The sequence below is a fragment of the Eschrichtius robustus genome, chromosome 2 (assembly GCF_028021215.1).
Source record: "Eschrichtius robustus isolate mEscRob2 chromosome 2, mEscRob2.pri, whole genome shotgun sequence".
NCBI classification, from domain to species: domain Eukaryota; kingdom Metazoa; phylum Chordata; class Mammalia; order Artiodactyla; family Eschrichtiidae; genus Eschrichtius; species Eschrichtius robustus.
This window is the reverse complement of record NC_090825.1, coordinates 35,385,780-35,410,680: the sequence shown is the minus strand read 5'-3', so window position 1 is coordinate 35,410,680 and position 24,901 is coordinate 35,385,780. Positions and strand designations below refer to the sequence as shown.

The 24,901-nt window shown below is 40.1% G+C and overlaps 1 protein-coding gene across 2 annotated transcripts in view; it reads right to left on the bottom strand.

Annotated features, from left to right (window-relative positions):
- GHR (growth hormone receptor) overlaps positions 1-24,901 on the bottom strand; it is a 277,838-nt gene that overhangs the window by 12,374 nt on the left and 240,563 nt on the right. For both annotated transcript variants that reach the window (XM_068535292.1, XM_068535291.1), the window contains 5 exons: positions 21,784-21,913; positions 14,710-14,882; positions 10,375-10,553; positions 5,365-5,530; positions 3,249-3,339 (listed from right to left, as the gene is read on the bottom strand). In XM_068535292.1, coding sequence (XP_068391393.1) covers positions 3,249-3,339; positions 5,365-5,530; positions 10,375-10,553; positions 14,710-14,882; positions 21,784-21,913 — 739 coding nt within the window. The remainder of the gene's footprint in view (positions 1-3,248; positions 3,340-5,364; positions 5,531-10,374; positions 10,554-14,709; positions 14,883-21,783; positions 21,914-24,901) is intronic.

Genomic DNA, 24,901 nt, shown 5'->3' with positions numbered 1-24,901 from the left:
CAACTGAATATAGCAGGCCTGGTACAAAGTCATAGGGAGGGATGGGAGTGGTGACAGAGAACATATGCCCTTTGCAAATGGGATGGTTGTTGGTCCTCTGCTTCAGCACATGTTGCCATGCAGGAATATCAGCTCAGTTTCACTAGATCTCTGTTTTTAAAGATAATCTGGTAATCTGGATTTTTGTGTGAAAATTCCCTGTTTTATAAACACTTTGCAGGAAAACTACTCCAAAATCAAAAGAACATAAAACAACAAAACATGGATCTGCGGGCTGAATTTGGCTTTCAGGTTGCCAGTTTGTCACTTCTGTTTTATGTTGATTCAGTTATTTCTTCCTGGATTAGTCATAGCTTGAAGGCTGGAGTAGGTCATATGGTGGGAGCCACAGAGTATAGAATAAAGATAAACTGGCATGAAACTACGTTTCTGATTCTTCTATCATTTTATTCAAATCCAAATTACACTATAAATTTTGCTAGAGTTGACTTTTAATGATTTGGACTAAGAAAGGGACCAGTGGCTTGGTTTGTGAACTAACAAAACCTCAAGCAAAGACAAAGAGCACCTAAGTCCTTTACAGTCCTGAAGTTCTGGGGTAAACTGGCATAGCACCTCATTCTTTGAGTTTCATTTTAATTGTTCTTTCCACACTTGCTGACAGCTATTTTCTACCATTTCCTACTTTCATTAGAACATGGAAATTTAGACAATGATAAGGGTTTTTATGGGTACATGAAAAAAGAAAGGTTAATTGTTTTCCACGGAAAACTTAATTTAGAACAGGAAATTTGGCAGTACAAATAGATTTCCAAAATTTTTCCCAATTTGGTGATTTTGACCAAGCATCATAATTAAGAACTTCATTATTCATAGAAAACACTCTTTTAGACAAAGGTTAGTATATTTTCTTTGAAATTCTATTTGTTTGGAGGATTATTTTTTCTTCCAAATATTGTTAACTAATGTAATTGTAAGCAACATAACAAATTTGCTTGGTCTTCATGATGACTCAAAATTGACAACTAATGTTAAAAGTAAATTCCATTATGTACATAGTGGGTTTATCTACGGCAGTTACACATAAATTAGCCCATTGCCTAACTGTACAGATCAGTGAATTCAAATTAATCAACAGAATAATTTGGCTCCTTTGCTGTTGGCATTGCTTAAATATATAAATTACTTAAAATCCTAAACAATTATTTACTAACTTCCCCCCAATTGAAAAAAGTGTGTTATCCTGCTTTATAATACTTGTGTTTCTAAGATAGTAATGTTGCTAGAAAGTTAGATAGAAAATAAAATTCTACAGAGCGAATTTGGTTTTCTCCTGAGCTTACATTATAAAATTGGAGATGAAACTACTGAAATAACCCTTCCTACATTCACTTGGAGACTTTTAGCATGCTTGACACTCTGGAACTCTAGAATTCTGAGAATTCTTCTCTCTACTGAAATTCTATTTTGATGTTTACAAATGCTATACAGCTTCAAAATACAAATTAAAAAGCTTTCACAATATATTCACATAGATCCTATTTTGATTTGTAGATGCGTCTTGGCTTCACCTGGATACTTGTCTTTAGTTCTAGGTAGAGTAACCAACTGTCTTGGTTTGCCTGGACACAGGACTTTCAACGCTAAAACCAGGAAAGTCCCAGGCAAACAGAGTGTTAGCTACCCTAATTCTAGGAGAAGGGGCAAGGTTAACCCATGGGACTTAAAGAATATTCTAAACTACCATATGACCCAGCAATCCCACTACTGGGCATATACCCTGAGAAAACCATAATTCAAAAAGAGTCATGTACCACAATGTTCATTGCAGCACTATTTACAATAGCCAGGACATGGAAGCAACCTAAGTGTCCATCAACAGATGAATGGATAAAGAAGATGTGGCACATATATACAATGGACTATTACTCAGCCATAAAAATAAACGAAATTGAGTTATTTGTAGTGAGGTGGATGGACCTAGAGTCTGTCATACAGGATGAAGTAAGTCAGAAAGAGAAAAACAAATACCGTATGCTAACACATATATATGGAATCTAAGAAAAAAAAATGTCATGAAGAACCTAGGGGCAAGACGGGAATAAAGACACAGACCTACTAGAGAATGGACTTAAGGATATGGGGAGGGGGAAGGGTAAGCTGTGACAAAGTGAGAGAGTGGCATGGACATATATACACTACCAAATGTAAAATAGATAGCTAGTGGGAAGCAGCTGCATAGCACAGGGAGATCAGCTCGGTGGTTTGTGACCACCTAGAGGGGTGGGATAGGGAGGGTGGGAGGGAGACGCAAGAGGGAGGAGATATGGGGATATACATATGCATATAGCTGATTCACTTTGTTATACAGCAGAAACTAACACACCATTGTAAAGCAATTATACGCCAATAAAGATGTTAAAAAAATAAAAAAAAGAATATTCTAAATGTAAGAAAACTGGTGACCGGTACTGGTAACTTTTCCTATGTTTTGCATTAAAAGTTCCTGTAGTCTGTACTGAGTTTCTTTCAAGAATGAAAATAGAATAATTAGTCTTTACAGCTTAAGGGAAATTTAAAGGTCATATAATCCAACACCCTCATATTACCCATGAGAACATGGAGGCCTAGAGAGATTAAGGGACTCAAATGAGATTAAACAGCAGTGGCAGAATAATAACTGGAGCCTGCGTTTTGACTGCAAGAGAATGCAGAATGGAATCTCTTCAAGCTTAGAATTTTATCTGTGTTGACAAAAGCAGATGAAATACCAAATCATAACTATCCAAGCAATTTCAATAAAACCCAAATTTACTTAAAATCGTCATCATATGAAGTCAAAAAAGGTTTTATTAGATTGAATTATCTAGGTGGCTTTAGTTTACCACTTAAATTTCCTCTTACATTAGGACTGTGTCAGACTCAGCCAAAGCCTCACTGCTGCCTTATGGTCCTGGAATAAATGAGCCAATTTTTTCAGAACTTTGATGAGGTACATATCACAAGGTGTACAGCCACTAGCCTCAGCCTCTTAATGTCCTGTGCAACTTTCCAGATAGAACTGAGACCTGAGATGTCTCTATGATGAACACAACAAAGTGGTAAATGTATAACTGGAGATAACGTTCCACTGGGTTGAAATATTTCACTCATGATTCACAAAAGAAAACATCAAACGATAAATGGAAACATGTATGTTTGCTAAATAACTGGCAAAACCATATCAAAGTATGTTGTATCACACTTACCTTTGTTGTTTAGAAAATATGAATAAAAATAATGTCACCATTAGCCCAAATATTCCAAAGATAATAAATAAGAACCATGGAAACTGGAAATCTGAAAAACATAAGAACAACATCTCACTCACAGAACTATGAATAGTTGAAGTTTACATTTCACTCTCCTGTTCCACATAAAAAAATTTCCTAATGTGTATTCATCTAGTAAAGTCAGTGATTTCATTTGATAACCACTGAAATAGAGTGCAATGACTTAGGAGTATTTTCTGTTCCAAGAACACCTCTATCCACTTCTTCAGATCCTTTCATGTACCAAAAAAAAAAGTCAAAGTAAAGAAACAGCATACAGTTTAAGCACAATCCATGTTTATACAAACAAACTGCTTTAAGCATCTTATGTATTCAGGGTATGTCATTAAAATGCTTCAGCTCTAGGAAAAATTGATGCCTGTTAATATACTACTTTTCCTAAATAATGTCCACTTGGTTCTTTTTTTTTTTTTTTTAAAGGTGTGATATTTTTTATCCTCCAGATTGAGGATCCATCAAAAAGATGGGGGCAGAGTTTTACTTTTGAATCATTACTGAAACTTTTTAGACATGCAGGGCATACATTTTCTGCTTAAAAAAATATTGTTTGACAGAAGAAGATCAGTACTAGGACTCCCATCTTCAGATTTTAGTACAATTTGTAGCAAATTTGTGGGAGTCTGTAAAACTTCTATTTCATTTCTCCAGAACAAGTGCCACAGTGGCAGAGGTTGACTGCTTTTAAGGTGGAATTTACCTTAACGTTGCTTTATTAAAAGTAGGCTTTTATGCTGTAATATTCTTTTATTTATTTTCTTATTCAGTTATTAAAAGCCCCAAGGGAGATGTTATGCATATTATAAAGAATTAGTGGGGGAGAGAATATCATTTTTTTATATCTTGTGGTACCTATAATTTTATATCAATGATATACTCAGGAACATAATATAAAGCGAGAGTTCAATTTTTTTCTTTTTTAACAGAGAAGGAAAAGCTTGTTTAAAAAATGTTTTTGTTAAGGAATTAAATGCCATCACAATAAGCTTAAAGGGCACGTGGCAAATGTGCTTTTAACCTGAGTTTCATTGTATCAAGTATCATGTGAAACAACAAGCCTGTTGAGTAGAGCTTAGAAAAGATGGTGCTATAGACATTTTCATTTGTGTTATATGGTATCACGGATTCTACCTGTACTATAGACACTTTCATTTGTGTTATGCAGTATCACGGATTCTACCTGTACCGTAAGTGCAGAAATATAAATTTAATTTCTCTGTAGCTTGTGATTGTTCCGTTAACAAACCTCAGACCTTCATGTGGCACTGCAGACCTCCCGTTTTTAATGGAGACGAGTTATAGCCAATTCCCATTTGGGAGTGATAATACTTTATACACTTACTATTCATTGTTAAGCAGCCTTCTTTATTTCTGTATCCAAAAATTTAAATTCTTTTATTCTGAATTCATAGGTCTCATTTCTTTAAACTATATGTTTATATTTCTTTTATATAGGCTCTTCAAATATTCCTTGTCACTCTTGAGCGTATCTAGCACACGATTTACTAAGCCTTCCTCCAGGTAAAAGCCACACCCAAACTTTCTAAAACCAATGAACACCTGCCATTGACTACTTAGGCTGACTCAATATTAGGCATTCTCTAAAATGCCACATAGATAGCCATCCATCCAGATTCAGAATTTCTTCACTGTGTATTTGAAAAACATTTTTTTCTGATTATAAGTGCAAAACAAACTCATAGAAAATACTAGAAATATAGAAACAAAGAAATACAGAAATGAAGAAAAGAATCACCTGAAATTCTGTTATCCAGAGATACCCCACCCCCTCCATCAACAGCTTAGTGTATCTTCTGCTCTTTAACTTGCACCTACCCCGTGACTTTTCCTGAATAATTCAAAAATGAAATCCTCCTTCCTCTTTTGTAATGGAGAGTACCTGTTACAGGCAGTGAACTCAAGGTCCCTCATCCTGACAATTGATGCTACTGTATCTTGATCTGGACAACACCCTAACAATCCCTGTATATTGACAAAAACCATGTTGGCTTCCATCTTAATCTCTTAGGTTTACCTTCTTCACATGCAAATGGTCTCATCTGAGGAAGTGTTACAAAGAGCACCTCACTGAACTCGCCATATTTTTCAGAGTTTCGTTGTCTGGATCTCACACGCACTTCATACTCTTTATCCAGTCTCAATGAGTACACTGGAACAGATGTTGACAGTACAGGGTCCATCTTTCAAGACAAAATATGAAACTTACTGGTTAGATAGTCAACAACTCAATGCAATAAGCTCTATGAGGTGTTTCTACATTTGTATTCAAAATGAATTTCTGTAAAGTAGGCAACGTTTTAAAATGCGCTGGTGGAGTTTGCTATTTAGAGAAAGATCAAGGCAAATAACTTAGTAACACAACATTGTAAATTAACTATACTTCAATTAAAAAATGGTAAAAAAAAAGAATCATTTTGTTAAATGGGTAGTAGTCTTCAAATTTATTTTGGTATAAACACGAAGATATGATAGACTTTTTTAAAGAAATGCAGCTATACCTTTGCATTAGGCTGTCAGATATTCTACTAAGATCAAAGCATAATAGAATTATTATAGTGAATGGCAGAATTATAAAGATTACAGATACACTGCCTACCCTTTGGGATATTACATTCTTATATAAAGACACCAGAACAGAAAGAAACAAACATATTTCCTATATCTATATCTGTTCTCTGCAAATCCTGGGTAGTCATTCATATGATCACAGAATTGGAAAGTATCCTAGAAAAATCATAGTTGTCTTAATTAAACTTTCAAACAATTCTATCAGCTTGCTCTAGAAGGCTTAAAGCCACCTCAAAATAGTTTGCTATTCAAAATTTGTGAAGAAAAGTCACTGGAGGCCTTTGGTAACAACCATCAGCATTCCACAACCCTGAAGGCCAGGATGTTCCTTTACCTTCCCAGGGAACGGTAGGTGAGGCTATGAGACCTTTAAGACATGTTGCTATCAAAGAGGTTAGACACAACTAATGACGGTGTTTTCCTCCAAGTCAAATATTCAAAGCAGGTATCCAACATGTGCTTTTCTTGTGTTTTTGGGTAGAACATCTTGTTCCTGTTTATAGAAAATTAGGAACATTCTCTTCTTCAACAGCATGGGTTTTTCACATAAATAAGATTCTCATAATTTGTTTTATTAAGTCAGAGCCTGGGACTTCAGCTTCTAAAACAAATTTCCCTTCACCTCAGTTAGTTTCTACTCACAAAGTACCTCTTTTTTTTCCTATGTACACAGAATGGTTAGTTTGCATCTTTTATAGATGCTTCATATATGGAATATTTGTATATCTAAAATGCTTCTGAATATTAAATTCATTTTATTATTTTTCTTAAACTATTTTAAAAAGCCTATGTTTCCATTCTTGAAGCCCTCATTTCTCTGTCGCTGTCACCAGTACTATTCCTTTACAGATTTCATTAATAACAAAACCAAAAAGGGACCCTCGGCCATTCGACCCATGGCCCCCTCTCCATCTTCCCTCACCCTTCCACACCAGCCACGACAAACTCAAATTTGCTCACAGGGCTCCTAATACCCGCCCTGCTCCCTGCCACCTTCCTATGAAGGAAAGCCTATTCTTGGCTAATTCTCAATGCAAATACTGCTGATATTCTAAGAAGGCTTTTCTGGCAATTATCCCTACTCCATCCTGCCAGGTAGTACACATATTACTTCTTTTAATTCATTGCTCTAATTTCTATATTATACTGAAAATTCCCTGGGGGCACACAATGCCTTCATTTTCTTTACATTTCAAAAGCCCAGCACAATACCAGGTATATAGTAGGTACTCAAGAGACGGCCAACACATTGTGGATAATTCTACGCCACCCATTAAGTCTTAAAAACAACAACAACAACAACAACAAATTCTTAACTTGGTTTAGCAGGTAAATAGCTGTAAGCAACTACATGGTCATTAGAATTACTTTTATATTCAAAATGTGTTTAATAAATTAAAAATGGGCATAGTAATACCAAACTCAATATTGTCAAATGTAACATGAATTCCTGATACAAGCAACAAACATTAGCCTTTTCCCCCTTGACTTACAACCCTCTCTTCTTTTTATGCTTATGCCTCTTATTCTCATAACCAAGTAGAATGTAAGTTCTTCAAGAGAGGTCAATTCTTATAGATGGGCCCTTGATACTCATGACAATTCTGAGATACCTTGCAAATCACCAAACTTATAAAAATCATGAATTTGTAACTTCATTTATAAAAGGTAAGTAAAGTAAAAGTTAATTGACCCCTTTGGACTATCTGATGAGATTTAGCAGGGGTGCAATGAAAAGTGCCGCAAAGCCAAGTTGGGATGCGGCCCTGAATGGTTGACTGAGTCCCATGCTCCCACACACCTGGCTCAGAGTGTGCGATTCCTATCGGTGCCTCGGCTGGGACAGAACTACAGGCCGTGGACTTTCTGTGTTCAAACTATCAGCACTAAATTTGTGTGCTAATGTTCTGATTTACATCTTTGCTTTTTCTAGGTTGTCAAACATTTTGTTTCAGGTCTCCTCCACACTCTTAAAAATGATTGAGAATCCTAAAGATTTTGGTTTTTTGGGGTTATACCTATCACTATTTACCATACTAGAAACTGAAAATGAGAATTTTAAAAATACTAATTTCAAAATTAAAATAATAGATTTTATGTTAACATGTTTTTATAAAAATTATTGTACTTTCTGAAACAATAAAATTATAGTGAGAAAAATGACATTGTTTAACATTTTTGCAAATCTCTTTAATATCTGGCTTAATGGCTGTATTTTTACATCTGTCTCTGAATTAAAACTGCTAGGATGTGTTGTTTTGGTTGAGGTGCATAAATAAAACTTGGTCCCACAGATATATAGTGAGGACACGGAAGAGATATTTTAATACTCTTTTCAGATAATTGTATATATTCTTCTTTAACACCAACAAAAAAACTCAGTAAGTGGTATTTTCTTAAAGGTGAGTTGCAATGTGGAATCTTAAATTCTATCAATGAATCTTTCACACTTCATTGTATTAAAATCCACCATTCCATCTAGTACTTTGAATGGATCATTTCTCCATGTGTGGTTTTGGTTACAGTATGGTCATTTGGAAAATATTGTTCACTGAGTTATGCAGATTTTCTAAATGTTCACACATTTCACTATACAATATTAAAAAAACCCCTCACTTTTGCTTGTATTACCACTGATCTTATTAGGAGATCTTCAAAGGTTGGGGAAGCTGTCAAGCTCACAGCTGCAGATGGCAAGTTTTCCAAAATTCAAATTTAACCTTGAAAGCTCAAATTTTCTCATTGGCAACAAATACCGTCAATTGTTTTTCTTAAGTGCTAAGTTCACTTTTTCAAGAAATGTTGCCAAGTATTTGCCAACTCAAATGTGAAAAACCATCCAGCTGTTTATCAGTTGTTTTCTCAAAGTAAAAATGGTATTCCAAGCAAAAAGCAGCTAGTTCAAGCAGGCAACTCAGGTGTTTAAATGCCTTTTCTCAAGATAACCAACCACACCTCAGTATGCAGCTGCAGTGCTTTATGTGTACTTCCCACGTGTCACACAGAAGATTAAAAAGCTACATACTCAGAAATCATGATTTAATAAAATTAATAATATATGCAGCTTCATCGAGGACATTCTTATGTGAAACTCCCTCCCCCCAGCCCTGCTCACGGCTTCTTAACTGTGAGTGCACGGTGGTGGTGAAGAATACAGTGACTGTCAGGACGATTTGGAATTATTGCCTTGATTTGTGCTAAGGCAGCGGCAGTGTTTCCACCATTGCGCTTGTACCATCTGTGTAAATCTCGACACAGTGAAAAAAGGAAAGAACATTCTAGTATTATTATGAAAATAGTCTTGAGCTTGTGGACTCCCTGAAAGGGTCCCAGGGACCCTCAGGGGTCCAAAGTTTACACTTTGGGAACTGCTGCCCTGGGGTGCCTAGCACCGTGCCTTGTGCACAGTAGTTATTTCAATACCTGGTTGCTGAACAAATGTTTGACTGAAGCTTGAATTTAGGAAGCCTTGTTTGACTCAGCATCCAGCCAAGCTTTTCTGCACCAAGTTACGGAACAGATATCTAAATTAAAATGATTCTGCAAACAGAACCTTGAAGCCCAATATTTAACTGTGCACAGCTGCTCTAAACTTAACTTTCCTCTAATGACAAAACTGGCTTCTTTCTCAGCAGTTCACTGAATGGACAGGGCCTGGTGTCTCAAAATTCTGAGAGTGAGGCTGTGCCGGGCTGCTGGGCACGACTTGGTGACCGGCCAGAAACCACCTGGCTTGGCCAGGCCTGTGGCTGTGGCTAGACTGATTTAGCATTGGTTACACTGGGAGCAGAATGATAATCCTGGTTTCTTCTTGTTGTGTGCCATGTGGACTTTATCTAAGTGCCCAGCTCCCATACACCTGGCAAGGAAGTGAGGGGTTCAGAGGTCAACCAGTACCATGCCACTTGCTTAGATAAAAACCTCTTAGCTTGATTCTCCCTTGAGGTATGTAACAAAACATCCTTCTGAAACCTCTAGGGGATCAATTCCCTCCCCCTCTGTTTCCCTCCTGGAGTCACTCAAGAACTTATTTTAATGGGGGTCTGGTGAAGAGTAGCAACTAAAATCATGGGAGAATATTTAGCCACAGCTCACTGTTGACCTTGATCATAACCCTTCCCATGTTTAGCCACATCCTCAAAGGCAGCTAAGTGGCTATAGTACACGATACTGTTCTAAGGGTCAACTGGATACCAATGATGACTGGGGAAATATAGTTTTCCTTTCCTTCCATAGGTTTCTGTATAAAACTCCATGTAAGCATTTGCTGCCTTAAAGAATTCCAAGATGATATTTTACTGATTATAGCCATTTTTCTCAAATAAGAAATTAGAGAGCATATAGCATGGGCATGTGGTATTAAGTGAAAAGAAAGTCTATAAGTGAGAGGGGGTTGTTAAACTAAAAAGAAGAAAAGTCAAAGGATTTTTAAATGTGAGATGTAATGATATCTTACCATTTTCCATTGGGTCTCATTTACTTCTTTGTATTGCAGTTCATACTCCAGGACTATCCATCCCTTCTGAACATCTGCATTTGGTGGTGGTTCCCATCGCACTTGGATATCTGCATGAATCCCTGTTAAACTGATGTTCAGTAAAGTCCAGTTGAGGCCAATGGGTGGATCTGGTTGCACTGGGCATTTCAACAGAGAATTAGTACACAGACACAGCTCGACATTAGTGGAATGCTTTCTTCCGAAGAGACTGTTACTTTATACATTTTTATTATTCAAACTCTTAATTCTTCCAATATTCCCACTGTATGGGAGAGTATCTTTTTTTTTTAACATCTTTATTGCGGTATAATTGGTTTACAATGGTGTGTTAGTTTCTGCTTTACAACAAAGTGAATCATTTTTTAACTTAAGGATGATCTGTTTTTAACTTAAAAAAAAAGGCCCTATAAAAAACTTCTTTTTGAGTTTAAAATCTGATCTATAGCTATTCTTAAAGATTTGCCATGTTTTACATTTCTTTTGGCTCTGATAGGATTAATACTTTGGGATTTTGGCAAAGGAATTCACTTTAACTCAAAACTGAAGGAACGGAGAGTCAGAAAGATCTATGGTATTTAAACATGTCGCTGCTTTGGAACTAGGGGTGGAGAAATTTTTTTTCTTCCAAGCTGTATGTGACCTGGGGCAAGATCTTTCTTATTTTCTTTCTCATTTCTTGTCTTTGCCATTTCTGTACGGCTACAGAAGCACAATCCTTCCAAACACTCAGTAAATACTCCTTAGCTTGTCTTCCTAGCCACATGTGATCATGTCTTCAGATATAAAATGAAGGCATTACACTGCTCTCTCAAATGGTAATGAATCAGTGTTTTCTGTGTTTTACTTAACTGCATGCTACTGACCACTGTGGAGTGGATACTACTTTTTAAAAAATGAGAAAGTCCCAATTTGACTAATCACGACCACATTTTGGAAATTAAATTGAAGGGATTTGCAAAATAGCTAAGCTACCCACATCATGATAGCTATACCTCATCTTTCTGGATTTGTTGGGGACTGATGAATTCTGAAAACCAAAGCTTAACCCTTTAGATGACTGAACTATAAAAATGTTTTTAATGCAAAATTTTCTCAAACTTATTACTCATGTTGCATCTTACAAATCTTCCTATCTACTTTAAATAGAGGATATAGAACTGGGTCCTTTTTGAGAAGGCTCAGTACCACTGTTATGAGCATAATAATAACCTCTTCCTTACTTTTATGCTTATTTCTAGGTGCCTTAGTTGACACATTACGGTGTGAGAAACACTCTGAGATGTTTAAAAAGCATCTGAAACTGAACGCATTCAAAGGCAAGTCTTCTGCCTGAAGCTTGCTCCTCTTCTACCTTCCCTGGTTCTGTTAATGGTGACTCCATTCCTCCAGTTGCTCAGGATAAAAATGGTCAACTCTTCCCGGACTCATCTTTTTTTTCACCATCCCACATTCTGTCAGCTGTACTTTCAAGATAGTCCTCAAATCCACCCACTTCTCATCACCTGCATGGCTCTAACCTGGTCCTGGCCATTATCTTTTTTTTTTTTTTTTTTTGCTGCATTAGCCTCCCAACTAGTCTCTTCCTGTGGTCCTTGTCCCCCTTCAGTCTATTCTCAACACAGCCTCAATACTGTGGACATGGTGGTCATCTTAAGTTAGGTCATATCACTCATCATTTAAAGCCTTACAAAGGCTTCCTATCTCACTCCAGATGAAAGCCAAAGTCACACAATGGCTTAAAGGGTACCTTAGCTTTGACCCTCTGACCTCTGGGATCTGGTCTATGACCACGCTCCTCCTCGCTCTCCGTGTGTCCCCTCACTACCCCATGCTGTTCCTTGAGAGAGCAAAGGCATGCTGCCGCTTCAGGATCTTTACCCTTCCTGTGCCCTCTTCCCTCAGGTAGACATGTGACTGTTCTCTCACTTCCTTCTTTACTCAAGTGTCGCTGTCTCAGTGAAGCCATGTCTGATAACGCTACCATTGCAACCTCTCCAGCGTGCTTTTCTCCCTCCCGATGTTATCTCTCTTCCCAGCATGGTCTCTTTCAACCCTCACTGGGAAAATGTCCCACTAGGGCAGACGTTTTCTGTCCCCAGCACCTAGAACACTGCCTGGCCCAAGGAAGAGACTCAAAGATTGGCTGAATAAACTGAATGAATGACAAATGCCTAAGTAATATATGACTTTAAATCCAAAGACGAGCCCTGTGAGGTCTAGTAGAATACATTCATAATACATGAGGGAGCTGAGGCTTGTGACTGTCATCTTCAGATCTAGGTTCACCTCGGTTCTTTGTTGTCTCTCACTCTCAGCTCCCTCCCTCCCTGCTTTCATGGTAACTCTGCCCATCATCATCTTTTGCCTTGATTATCACAAAGTCTTCTAATCCCCATACCTCTAGTCTGTGCTATTCCAATCTACCCTCTACACTGCAGCAAGATGAATTTCCCTGAGACAATAGTACCATGCTGTATGGCTTTGAGGTTAAGAGCATGGGCTCTGGAGCTATGCTGCTTAGGTTCAAATCTCAGCTCTGCCTACCAGCTGTCTGACCTTGAGCTAGTCATTGATCCCCTGCTTTGGGGATCAGTTTCATCATCTGTAAAATGGGGATTATAATAGAACCCATCTCACACAGTTATCATACCTGATCTATGGTAAATGCTTTGTAAGTGTTAGCAATAAATATCCTGAGGTCATTTTCCTGCTTAAGCATCCTCAAGTGTACCCCCCTGGGCAGTAAGGTAAAGTCCAAATTCCTCTGTGGGGTATACAAGATCAATTGATGATTTCTCTGGCCAACGAGTCAGGCCTGCCAAACTGCTCCTGAGTCTGTGAACATTCTGTGCTGTTTGTCACTTTTGGAACTTAGTCGCTGTTGGAAGACACAGTCCATCTTGTATAACTGGCAACTCCTGCTGATGCTTTAAGAAGTAACTGAACTAGTCACCATCTCTCTGCAGCCCTTTCTCATCCCTCAGGCCCAGTCAGTCATTCACACCTCTGGCCACAACCTTGGCTTGCTGTGCATTCCACACACCTTGAGTCCGGCACCTATTGTGCTGTATCACAATTACTTGTTAACCTGCCTGATTTCCCTACTTCACTGCGTCTTACTCGTTCTGTAGCCAACACACCCAGCACAGTGCCCGGCTCATGGCAGGCACTCAGTGAAAGTCAGCCAGGTAAACGAGTGGGGCTGGCTCTTGGCAGGGACAGGGTTAGAACATGGGTCTTGACACAGTAGTCTTTCTACTACCCATTTAGCCACTAGACAGCTACATCTATTGACGTTAGGGCGTATGTACGAATAGTTCCTCTAAACCGTATAATTGGGTTCTCTTTTCTGCTTGGTACAGTTTTCTCAATCTTCTCCCTCAAAGTCAGGCTATCAGATTTACTTGTTTCTATCTGCAGCTTCTACCCACACTCTCTCTGTCTCTTCCAGTCTGCTGATGCCTGGGAAACCACACACAAGAACAACACATCTGAGAGAGCCTCCAAGGAATTCCTATAAGCAACAAATGAGCTTTGTGGATAGATTTGAGGCACCAATGTCAGCTACTCATGGTCCTTCTTTGATTCTTTCTATTTAGCTGTTTATACTATTATATTATAGTATAATATACTATAGTATATTATAATATAAACATGAATACTCCAGTTATGGTTGTTTGTTTTGTTTCATTTCCCCTGTGTCCACATGATGGGCAAGGGATAAGCTGCTTGGATCTTTCACTTTGTTCATTGAGCTGACTACCTCCAGTGTTTGTTTTGAGATCTTATAAACATGTCTTTAAACTGATTTTGGCTGTTCTGTCAATGTAAAATTCCAGAATGATTATGCCTTGTGGTAAAGAAAATCTAGGCATTTATTATAGCAATGACAGAGATCAAGGCCAATGTATTTCAGTAGATCAGAATATAATAATCATACCAAATCATTAGGAGAGATGGAATCTTAAGAGTGCATTGAGTTTGTCCCTTGCAGCGGCACACAAGAATATAATCCAGCTTTAGAGACCTTCTCGAGGAAAAGACTCCATAAGGCTCCTATTCTTTTCTTTACAACATTTACTGCCAGATTTTTTTCATGTTAGAGCCAACCCAAGCTCCCTCTGCCCTTTCTCTCTGGTTCACCAGCTGATCTCATGCACTGTAAAGGAGACCTCCATCCCTCTACAGAGTGCAATGACACAGTCTTCCTATTTGCATACACTTGGACTTTGCAGCCTTCCCCACTTATTTAATCTAAAGCCATGTCAAATAAAACACAAACCTGTGATTTACCTATTTCCTCAACAGAGAAACACTTTTGATCCACAGTATCGCCATTGCTGGTTAGCTTGATACAGTAGGGGATCCAAATGGAGGTATAAGATGAATTAAAGTAACAGCTGTTTTCTCCAGCAGAGACATAATCGGGGCATTCTTTCCATTCTTGAGTCCATTCTTGAGTGCTCCTGAAATGGAGGGTAAAAAAGGATGAATTGTTCCCCCAAATCATGCCATAGCTTAAGCCAAAGCAAGGTGCTAGGCAGTCAGATTCAATAAATTGGGACACAGATATGTTATGAGCAAGTATCTTAGTGGCACCATTTCCAAGAAGTAGCACATCTGTGGACTGATGATCAGTGTCTGTAGACCGATAGAAGGCCATTTGGTACTTCTGCCTATACTAAAAGCATCCCTCCATTGACTGCGTATAATGTGCCAGCTCCTAAATTAAGTGATTTATTGGTAGGTACTTCATTATCCCCATTCTACAGATGAGGGTTCTCAGGCTTACAAAGGTTTAAAAATGTTCCTTTATTAAAATACTGCAGAGTCAACGCCCAAACTATAGAGATTCCCAGAGAATAGCTGAGTCTTTAAACCTGGGTATCCCCCCAACTTATGGTGGAAGAAACTGAGGCAGCACACTGATGGTGTTCTGCAGGCTGAGTGACATTGAGATTTGGGTGGCCCTGAAGTGGAAAATTGGCTACCGCCTTACTCTGAACCTCTGCATCCTGTGTCCATCTCCCCAAAGCTGTCCATTGTTCCGGGGGGATGGTTTCCCGTTGCCTTGAACTCCTTCCCATACTCCTGATATTTTTCCTTAATTACATGAAGAGCCACGGGAACATTTCAAACATGCTGGACATCCAGGTAACCTTTAAGAAACATGGGAGTCCTAGGATTTTCCCCTCTACTCATAAAAGAGACAAAAGCCATGAACCCAGAAATTAAAAAAAATTCTCCAAACTGAGAAAGCATTTTTCTTCTCCATTTTGTAAACAGAAATGGACATTTAATTATAATATCAAAAAAAGGAAAACAAAAATGTGCTGAACTGAATCAATGTGTTTGCCTATCAGTTCCTTTTTTGGTTTCTCTACAAAGAACAAGTTCATCTTTTCCTATATCTTGGATCAGATAAGAACAAACAAAACAAGTCATGAAGGATAGATGGACACATGGAGAACACCGAAGAAATCAGAAAAGCTACATCTCCATATTTAAATTCTACCGTAGAGTTATTCACCTCTATCCCACTCTACAGGAAGCATCATTTACCCAGATGACTTAGAACAACAGCAGGATGTGTGTCGAAGAAAAAAGAGATGCCAGGAAGTTCTCTGTGGGAGGATGTCAGTTTGGGGAAAGGATATTCCCTGATCAGCTGCTAAGGGGACTTGAACAAAAACGCAGAGCAATCAAAAGATCGCTCAGACTCAAGTCCATCCCAGCAGGAACTGAGCAAACATGTGAGACAATGTGACACAGCTCTTCTCCCACTTCCCATCTGCTCGCCTGACTGAATGAGTGAATTCAGCAAGCCATCTTTGGGTGTCTCCCATGCAAGCAGTATGTAAGCATTATAACTGGCACGAGTACTGTGTGGCTATAATGATTAATAAGACTTGATCACTACCTTCAGGCTAGAAGACGACTCAGAAATTACCATCCGAGTACTTTCTTTTTTTGTCTCCTTTATTCAGTATATTGATATTTCATAAGCACTGATTCTATATAAAACACTGTGCCAGATATTGTGCGGGATTCATGTGAATTACTCCTGCCTCAGGGGAATGACCGAGAAACCGTATTACAAAGCAGTGTGGCTAAGTGTTTACACATAGTACTCACTGGAGTTAGAAGAGGGAATGATTGCTCTGGCTGTTCATGGAAGGCTTCAAGGTGGAGGTGGTGTTCTTAGCAATCTTGAAGATGGGTAGAAGTTTAATAGATGGCAATAGGGAAAGCAAGAGTGGGAACAGAAGGCAATGGAATAATTGGGAAAAACTTTCTTAAATTAGAATTGCTACTTAGGTGGGGAAATTGATTATTTACTTACGCTTCACTAGGCTCTCGGCCGAGAAGGGGGTTTATAAGTCAAGGAGACATAAAGCCAGGTAACCTGTGGCTGAGGGAGAAGGGGGTGGGAATGACCTTGTGTCGGCTGAGGCGCTTGGGGCTGGCAGGCCAGACCGTGGAGGTCTGTGGGCATCACCCCGGGGGGTGGGTGCTGGGCAGCAGTGGACAACAAGGACCCTGCAGGCTGTGGGAAGGCAGGAGGAAGAGCTGGGAGAAGACACATGTTTCCTTCTTTACAGCTGTTTCCCAAGCTGGCCTGTTTGGCACTAGGAGGAAACTTGTGTAATATCAGGGGGTCCTTGAGACAGCTGCTCATCAGCTGTTGGAAAGAACTTGGGATTAACATGGACAGTGAACTGTTGCTTAATTTCTGGTTGAGATTCTCAAAAGCTGCACACTCTTGGATGAGAGGCAGATTCATCTCCGATGGGAAAATTAAGTGGGTAGAGGGTAGAAGTAAGAATTGTGTGTATGTGTTTAGAATAGGAAAAAGATAAAAAAGAAATATCGATAGGTGGGTCATGGAACTATAGTATGGTTCATTTTATCTTGGCTTTCAAACAAAATAAGAGTATAGTAAAGAGAATGGTTTAAGAGATTGCCCAGGAAATGAGGCTTCCATATAATAGTAAAGGACATATCAAATGTATTTAGCATAACTGACAGTATTAAAGTTAGTATTAAAACATTCTAAAGATGTAGGCCAGTGCTTAGCAGGTCTGGATTTGTAATAGGGAGGTTAGCTCTGTGTATTTCACACAGTTTCTCAACTTTGGCTTGTCAGCACCCTGGTCCCCACGGGGACTGTATGAAAAACACTGTTTAGACTGTCCCCAACCCATTAGCTCCACGGAACAAACAACTTAAAGCACTTATCTTAAGCACAATGGATCAGGAAGAGCTAGTTCAAAACACAACTCCCAACCCCCTCCCTCATTAACTGAAGTTAAATTTTATTTTAAATACATATTTAACACTTCTTTTTAAACTATTAAATTTAGAGAAAAAAAAAACAAATGGACTCACGAAACAGATGCTCTGTTGCCTGCCTTCACTGGGTTGAATTTCTCTACAGATGACCAAAGCCCGTTTATGCAAGCTACTCCCTACACTTCAGCGCTTTAGGTTTGCTCCCAGACTGGCTTGTGACATAGAGGTGAGAACTATAGAAAGAGCCTATTAATAAAAATCAGAATAAAGAGCAGAAGAAATGCTTTCCACTTAAAGGTAACCAATTGGAAGAGAAATAAAAAAAAAAATAGAACATCATTTATGTTCTAAGGGCAACTGTTTTCATTATCTCCAGATCATGCATTTTAGGCTTAAAATTTAACATTTTCCTTAAAAAAAGAAAAGAAAGTAAAACTGCTCTTTCTCCTTTCTAATTTTCCCCACCACCTTGCATGGAAAAGAAACTTTCTTTTCAAAAGCCAGGGTAATTTGGGGAGGGGGTTTGGTGGGCTTGGGGGAGAGATAATCTTTGGGACTGAGTCTTCACACGCCCACTTCTTTGAAAACGAGGCATCTGCAGGCAAAAGGCTGAGAGCAGAGCATGCTGACAGGCTCCCAGAGCTTCTTTTTGCCAGGCCTGTGATTTGCATTCTTGCTGAGTCCCCTCCAAGCTCAGAGGCTGAATCGGGCACGGTCTCCATCACAGGGTGGCACAGACCATTCTGAATTGGCTGCCTCTTCCCCCAGCTCACCTGGCCAGGAGCAGAGCCAGCCAAGCCTGCAGCTGCCTCTGGGCCCGTCCTCTGGGCCTGACGTGTTTAGATTCCCTTGTGCTTTAGCTACCAAGGCCAGGCCGGGAGTGCATCAGCCCCCTCCTGCTCCTCCCTGCCTCCAGTGTTCCGGTTCTGGATGACATCATGTCACAGTTTCATCTGTGTATCAGGGATGGGGAGTCATGATTCTATAGTCCCAGGAGTTGCCTGGGAACTGAATTCTAAGAAACAATCACAAAAGTCAGAAAATGCATTTGTATTTTCCTCTTTGTTAAGTGGGTAACATGAAGGCAACACATCTGTACTCCAATTGGTGCAGTCCTGATAATGTATATTCCTGATACTCCTAATTCCCTTAATTCTCTCCTTTCCAGAGAAACCGGGCTGGGCACTCATGTTATTTTGGCTAAGATATTCAAAATAGTTAAATGCTTATAGAGAAAACACAAAACACTGATTTTGCCAGTTTGGTAGGCCCTAATTATGAGGTTGTACTTAGGGGGTTTGAGGATGTGACAATTTCTTCCCCTGGGATCCCAAACTCTACTAGGACAATAATTGATGACATCTTTCTGAATAGATCCAAGACTTTCCCCCCACCTCGTCACACTTTCAGTGGCATCTCTATTGGCACAGAGCTGGGTTTGGACTAGGGACGCTGAAAAGCCTGGGCTGTGCAGAGAAGGCCTGGAGGCAAAGGTATGTGGCCCTGATGGATGAGGGTAAGGGACAAATATATGTTTGTGAAGCCTGCATCCTTTTGGATCTTTTTGCTCAGGTTCAAATTTGGTGAATATTAGGGTGGTGAAAATCTGTTTTCATAAAGTGGGCCCAACTGCTACTTCTCTCTTCATTTTAGTTAATTGTGCCAGTATGATTAACTTATTTTGTTTTGATTGAGCTCTAAGTTGCTGAAGCAAAAGTATGAAAATTGAACCTACTAAATCTCTCTTCATTTAACAATCATTTCAAAAGATATTCAAAAGTGTTACCAGACATTTTAGCTTCCTGTCCAAATGTATGTATATAAATCAGCTTTGTCTACCGGCCCCTACCTCTCTGCAGTATCAGCCTTGCTGGGAAAAAAACGTGCATTTGGTGCCCAACCATCTCATCTTTGTGTGCCCTTTGGGGTACATCTGAGAGACCTCTCACACACCTGGAAGGTGACTAAGGCCAGTCCTGGTTGCTAATTCAAAGTATTTATTTGCAAATTAAGCATCCAGCTCTGCATTAAAAATGGTCTTATAGCACACCAACAATCCTAAACAGTAAAGAATCAAAAATTGGGCTCCCTGGTGGCGCAGTGGTTGAGAATCTGCCTGTCAATGCAGGGGACACGGGTTCGAGCCCTGGTCTGGGAAGATCCCACATGCCACGGAGCAACTAGGCCCGTGAGCCACAATTACTGAGCCTGCGCGTCTGGAGCCTGCGCTCCGCAACAAGAGAGGCCGCGATAATGAGAGGCCTGCGCACCGCGATGAAGAGTGGTCCCCACTTGCCGCAACTGGAGAAAGCCCTCGCACAGAAACGAAGACCCAACACAGCCATAAATAAAATAAATAAATAAATAATTAAAAAAAAAAAAAAGAATCAAAAATCACTTTTGTAGCCCAGCAATTAGAATTCTATATTATTTTAAATTATTATCACGCTACCAATAATAAGAATAGCAGCTACCATTTATTCAGTACTTACTATGCTTGTCACCAAGCACTGTGATAAGTGTTTTTCATGGATTAGTTAATAGAATCGTCACAAGAAGCCATGTGGCAAGGTCTATTATCTCCATTTTGCAAATGAGGTGGCTGAATTGTTGACAGACTGACTAATCTGCCCAGCATCACTCTGTGAGCGAGGGCCGGAGCCAGGCTGAAATGCGAGATGGTTGGCCCTGAGCTCATGCGCTTAACTGCCTGCTGCCTCTACCTTTCCTTTCCCCGCTCCTCTGGGGGACTGACAGCACCATCCTTGGACTGATGACCACCACCAGGTCAGGGGTCTCCACTAATCTTGCATCTTGGCTTAGGCTTTCCCTGGGGGTTGGGTGGAAAAGAGGAGATGATAGAGTGTTTGAGCGTAAAATTTTAAAAGCAAAAAGGTACAACATGAGAGTAAACAGAGATGGAAATCGTGCCAGGTGAGGGGTAAGAAATACACGACTCGGGTGGTGATTATGTTGAAAGGTCTTTGTTTCACTCTTCCCCTGTTATTTTACAGGAGCATCAGTAAAAATGGAAGAGAGAAGTATCACAGTCCCTCACTGAATGTAACTAATTTAACAGGGACACAGTCTATTTTCTACATAGGAACCAGCCTTTTAAAACACACATCTTTAAAAAAATTTAAAAAACCCCTATGGCTTCCCACCACAGAGAAAGTAGGCTGTGCTGTGGCCTGCAAGGCTCGTCTCAGTTTGGCCCTGCTAACCCTCTGACTTCTCCCCCATCACTCTCCCTGTCTTCCTCCTTGTACCATCCAGCCTCCTGCTTTCTTCCAACCTGCCACATTGGCCTCAGGGCCTTTGCACTTGCAATTTCGTGAGTCTGGACAGTCTTTCCCCCAGATACTCACATGGCCTCTCTCACCTCATTTATGTCTCCGCTATAATGCACCACAGAGAGGCCTCCGGTGACCTCCTCATTTAAGATATCACCTGAGCTCCTGACATACACACAAACTCATGCACACTCACTTTGTTCACTCTCCCATATGCTCACACACATTTACACATACAGACACTCATGCACAACCACACCCCCCACACTTTCACACATATTTACACGTGCATACTCGCCCACCTTCCCACATTCATGCAGTCACACTTGTACCCACTTTTACACAGTCACACACATTCTTGCACTCACAAAGTGCTCACTCATACTTTCACACACTCATCCTCAGACACTCCCAAGCACATGCATATATTTACACAGTGCTAACACTCTTTCTGGCTTTACTTTTCTTAACCATGTTACCAGCTGACATTTAATTTTTTTAATTAAAAAATTTTTTTGTCTGTCTTCCCCCACTGGAAACAAATCTCCATGAGACCAGGGACTTTATCTTTTTGTAATCACTACTGTATCTCCAGGGCCTAAAACAGTACCCAACACAGAGTAAGGGCTTAATTAATATTTTTGAATAAATGAATGGGTGAATGCATTTAGGTCATCAAAACAGATTATTTCCGTTCCTACCACTGCATGCATGTGACTCAATACGTTTTAATGAGAAAATCCGTGGAAGAGAAAAGTCAGAAAGGCATGAAAGCCTGCACCTTCTGATATAGAACAGCTGTATGGATCCTGGGCTCTGTAAACCGTGATGAACCCCATCTGTCCAGTGGCATGAAAAAGTCTCTAGTTCAGGTGAACGGCACTTGGTGAATTTAGGCTTCTTGGAAGAATCTGCAGAAGAAAAAGAAAAGGCAAGGCATGATATCGGGAGGGTAACAGATGGTCCTAATGAAACACATACTTAAAGCGGTCAAGAACAACCACTTCTTCTAGAAATGCTGTTTTCCTGGGTCACAGCTGCAGAACTGCTGGTTGCCAGTTATTTCTCTGTCAGCCCCGATTCCAGGGACAAACCATTTTGTCTTTATCTCCGACATTATTTCTTGGGGCCTGTTTAAGAAACCAGAGCTAGAGATGAGGATTTGGGCACAGGTAGTTTATTTGGAGGGTGACCCCAGGAAAGGGAAAGAGGGACGTGGGGAGGGGAAAACAGCGAACAAAGTGGATGCTCTTTGGCTCGTGCCCATAGTGGCTGACGGGGGCCCAACCCCACAGAGGTCCGTCTGAGAAGCTGCGAAGAGGGTGCCTTCCCTGTGTCCTCGACAACGATGGGAGCCCAGGGCGTTTATCCACCAACTCCTATCAGTTGAGGGCTGCCCTGGAGGTGTTAATGCCATTGAAATTCTGGGGCTGCACCTGCACATGGGCTGAGGGTCCTCACCTGACTTCTGAGAAACCTGGGCAGGCACCTGAAGTGTGCCCAGCAATGTGCATGGTGGCAGCTGCCCACCATGGATGGCTGCGCTGGCACCAGGTGGGCCCCAGAGAACCACAGAGGCTTTTCTCTTTTTACAGATGTCTGATAAAAAGTCGCTAATGTTTGCATTCTTTTAAAAGATTCAGCCAGTAAACTCATTAAATAGGTATCATTAAATAGATACTTACTTTCAACAACTTGTGCATATATATACGGTCAATTCTAATTTGGGAAGTGGAGAAAGACTCCTGTGTGTTAGGATATTAGCCAAACTCCTCTGCGTCTATGAAAACTGCAGCTATGAATGTGCAGCTGGTCTGAGGTAAAACCAATTTTTGTATATCAATTTTCATTGTTCTTCTGACATCCATGGCCATTTTGGAGACTGTGGTCAATGTTTACGAACCCACTCAGAGCACTGAAGCACTGGAGCCTGTGTGATCTATTACAAATGAAAAAGGTGTGTGTGTCTTTAGGCAAGCATCTATTATACAGTAGAGTTCCTGGAAAAGTTCCTTTTTCTATTAGCTGAAGCACTGGAAGTATTATCTTTTAGATCCTTCCAGAAAATCAGTGCTAAATAAACCACATTTAAACCACAACTAACATGTTTTAACGCCTGCAGGGTTGAGGGGAGGATTGCACATTCTGACTGTTTTTTTGCACAGAATGTGAGAAGAGGAAATACACCAGATTTCAAATTGAGAGATTTGTGATGTAGTCCCAGCTCTGATACTATTTAGCCTTGAACTTCTCAAGTCATTTGGACCTCAGTTTTCTCAATAGAGAGGCTGGAATAGATGAGATCCAAGGTACTTTACAACTCCACTTTTACAGTTAAGTGACATATACAACCACTAATAACAATCTACAGAATCAAAGCATAATTTTGGCATTGGAGCCCAAACCACCAGAGAACACCAAATGCAAACACCATCGAGGTTCCTATATTCCCTGTGCAATAAGCCTGCCACATAATGGCAAGAATAATAAACCTAATCTGAAAACTTGAAACATGAAGGGGAAAAAAAAAAACTTTGCTAGCTGGGGGAAAAAAAACTTAAAAAGAATTAATTTGAAACACATTTTGCTTGCTTAAACTTACTATTCTTGTTTATTCTGTTTCCTTTTAACTCCAGATATATAGAAAGCCCCATATTATCCTGCATTCTAAATAAGAAATAGGAAATTCATGGTTGTGGTGCTAATGTGATGAAATACGTGCCCACAGAGGAATCCCGATGTAGGCGCAGTGCAGCAAAGCTACTTTTTTTGTCTTTTTTAATGTCTGTCTTTCATTGCCTGCCTTCCTTTCCCTATCTCCTCCTTTCTTTCTCCTTCCTTGCACCCTCCTTTCTCTCCTTCCTTCCTTCTTTCTTTTATGGCTGGGTATGTGCTGCTAGGTGCTGTAGCAGACAGCCTCTCAGATGGCCCCAAGGATCCCTGCCTCCTGTTATCCACAACCTTGAATATTTCCTCCCCTTGAGTAACTTGCCTCGAACCTATGGAATATGATAGCATTGAGGGGATGTCACATCTGTGATTAGGTTACAAAAGATTGTGACTTCTGTCTTGCTAGCTGACTTAGTCTCTTGCTGGTTTTGCTGAAGCAAGCTGCCGTGTTAGTGAGAACCACAGGGCAAAGAATGGAGGGTGGCCTCTGGTCCACAACCAGCAAGACGTTGAGGCCCTCAGCCTAACAACCCTCCAAGAACTGAGTCCTGGGAAACAACCATGTAAGTGAGCATGGAAGCTGATCCTTCCCCAGTTCAGACTTCGGATGAGACCACGGCCCTCGCTGGCACTTTGAGTGCAGCCTTGTGAGAGAAACTGAGGCAGAGGACCCAGCTGATGGGTTAATTTGGAAGATGGATAGGGAAAAATATTAACCATAGTAAATATATGAATGCTGTTGATATATTGATATAATAAATTCAATACATATCAGAACTTCAGAGCAGTGTTTAAGAATGACATAAACCACTTTTCTTAGCACATGGAATATGTCACAGTGAGTGTGGGAAAGTGGGTAACTTCTCTTTTGGAGGCAAGAAGAACTGTAATGCAACTGGCTGCTTCCCTCTTTCTCAGACACCTCCTGCTTCAGCTGTTACCACTGTGGCTGAAGACATTCAACCTTCCTGAAGTCCAGCTCCTTAGAGTCATGCTAAGGTTTTCCAAGTCTGAGAGGTACTGGCCTAACCTTAAAATGAGCACCTGTCTATGACATCTGAAAATCCCAGGAGAAACTTGTTTTGTGTTTCACTATGAAGGCAATAAATGGTTACCATACACTCTGAGGTCCTCTCTGATGAGCCACACACAGTCATTTCTAAACTAGAAATACTTCCTACTCTCTTGTGATGTTTTTTTAGCCTAAACCTACAGACAGAGTAGTACAC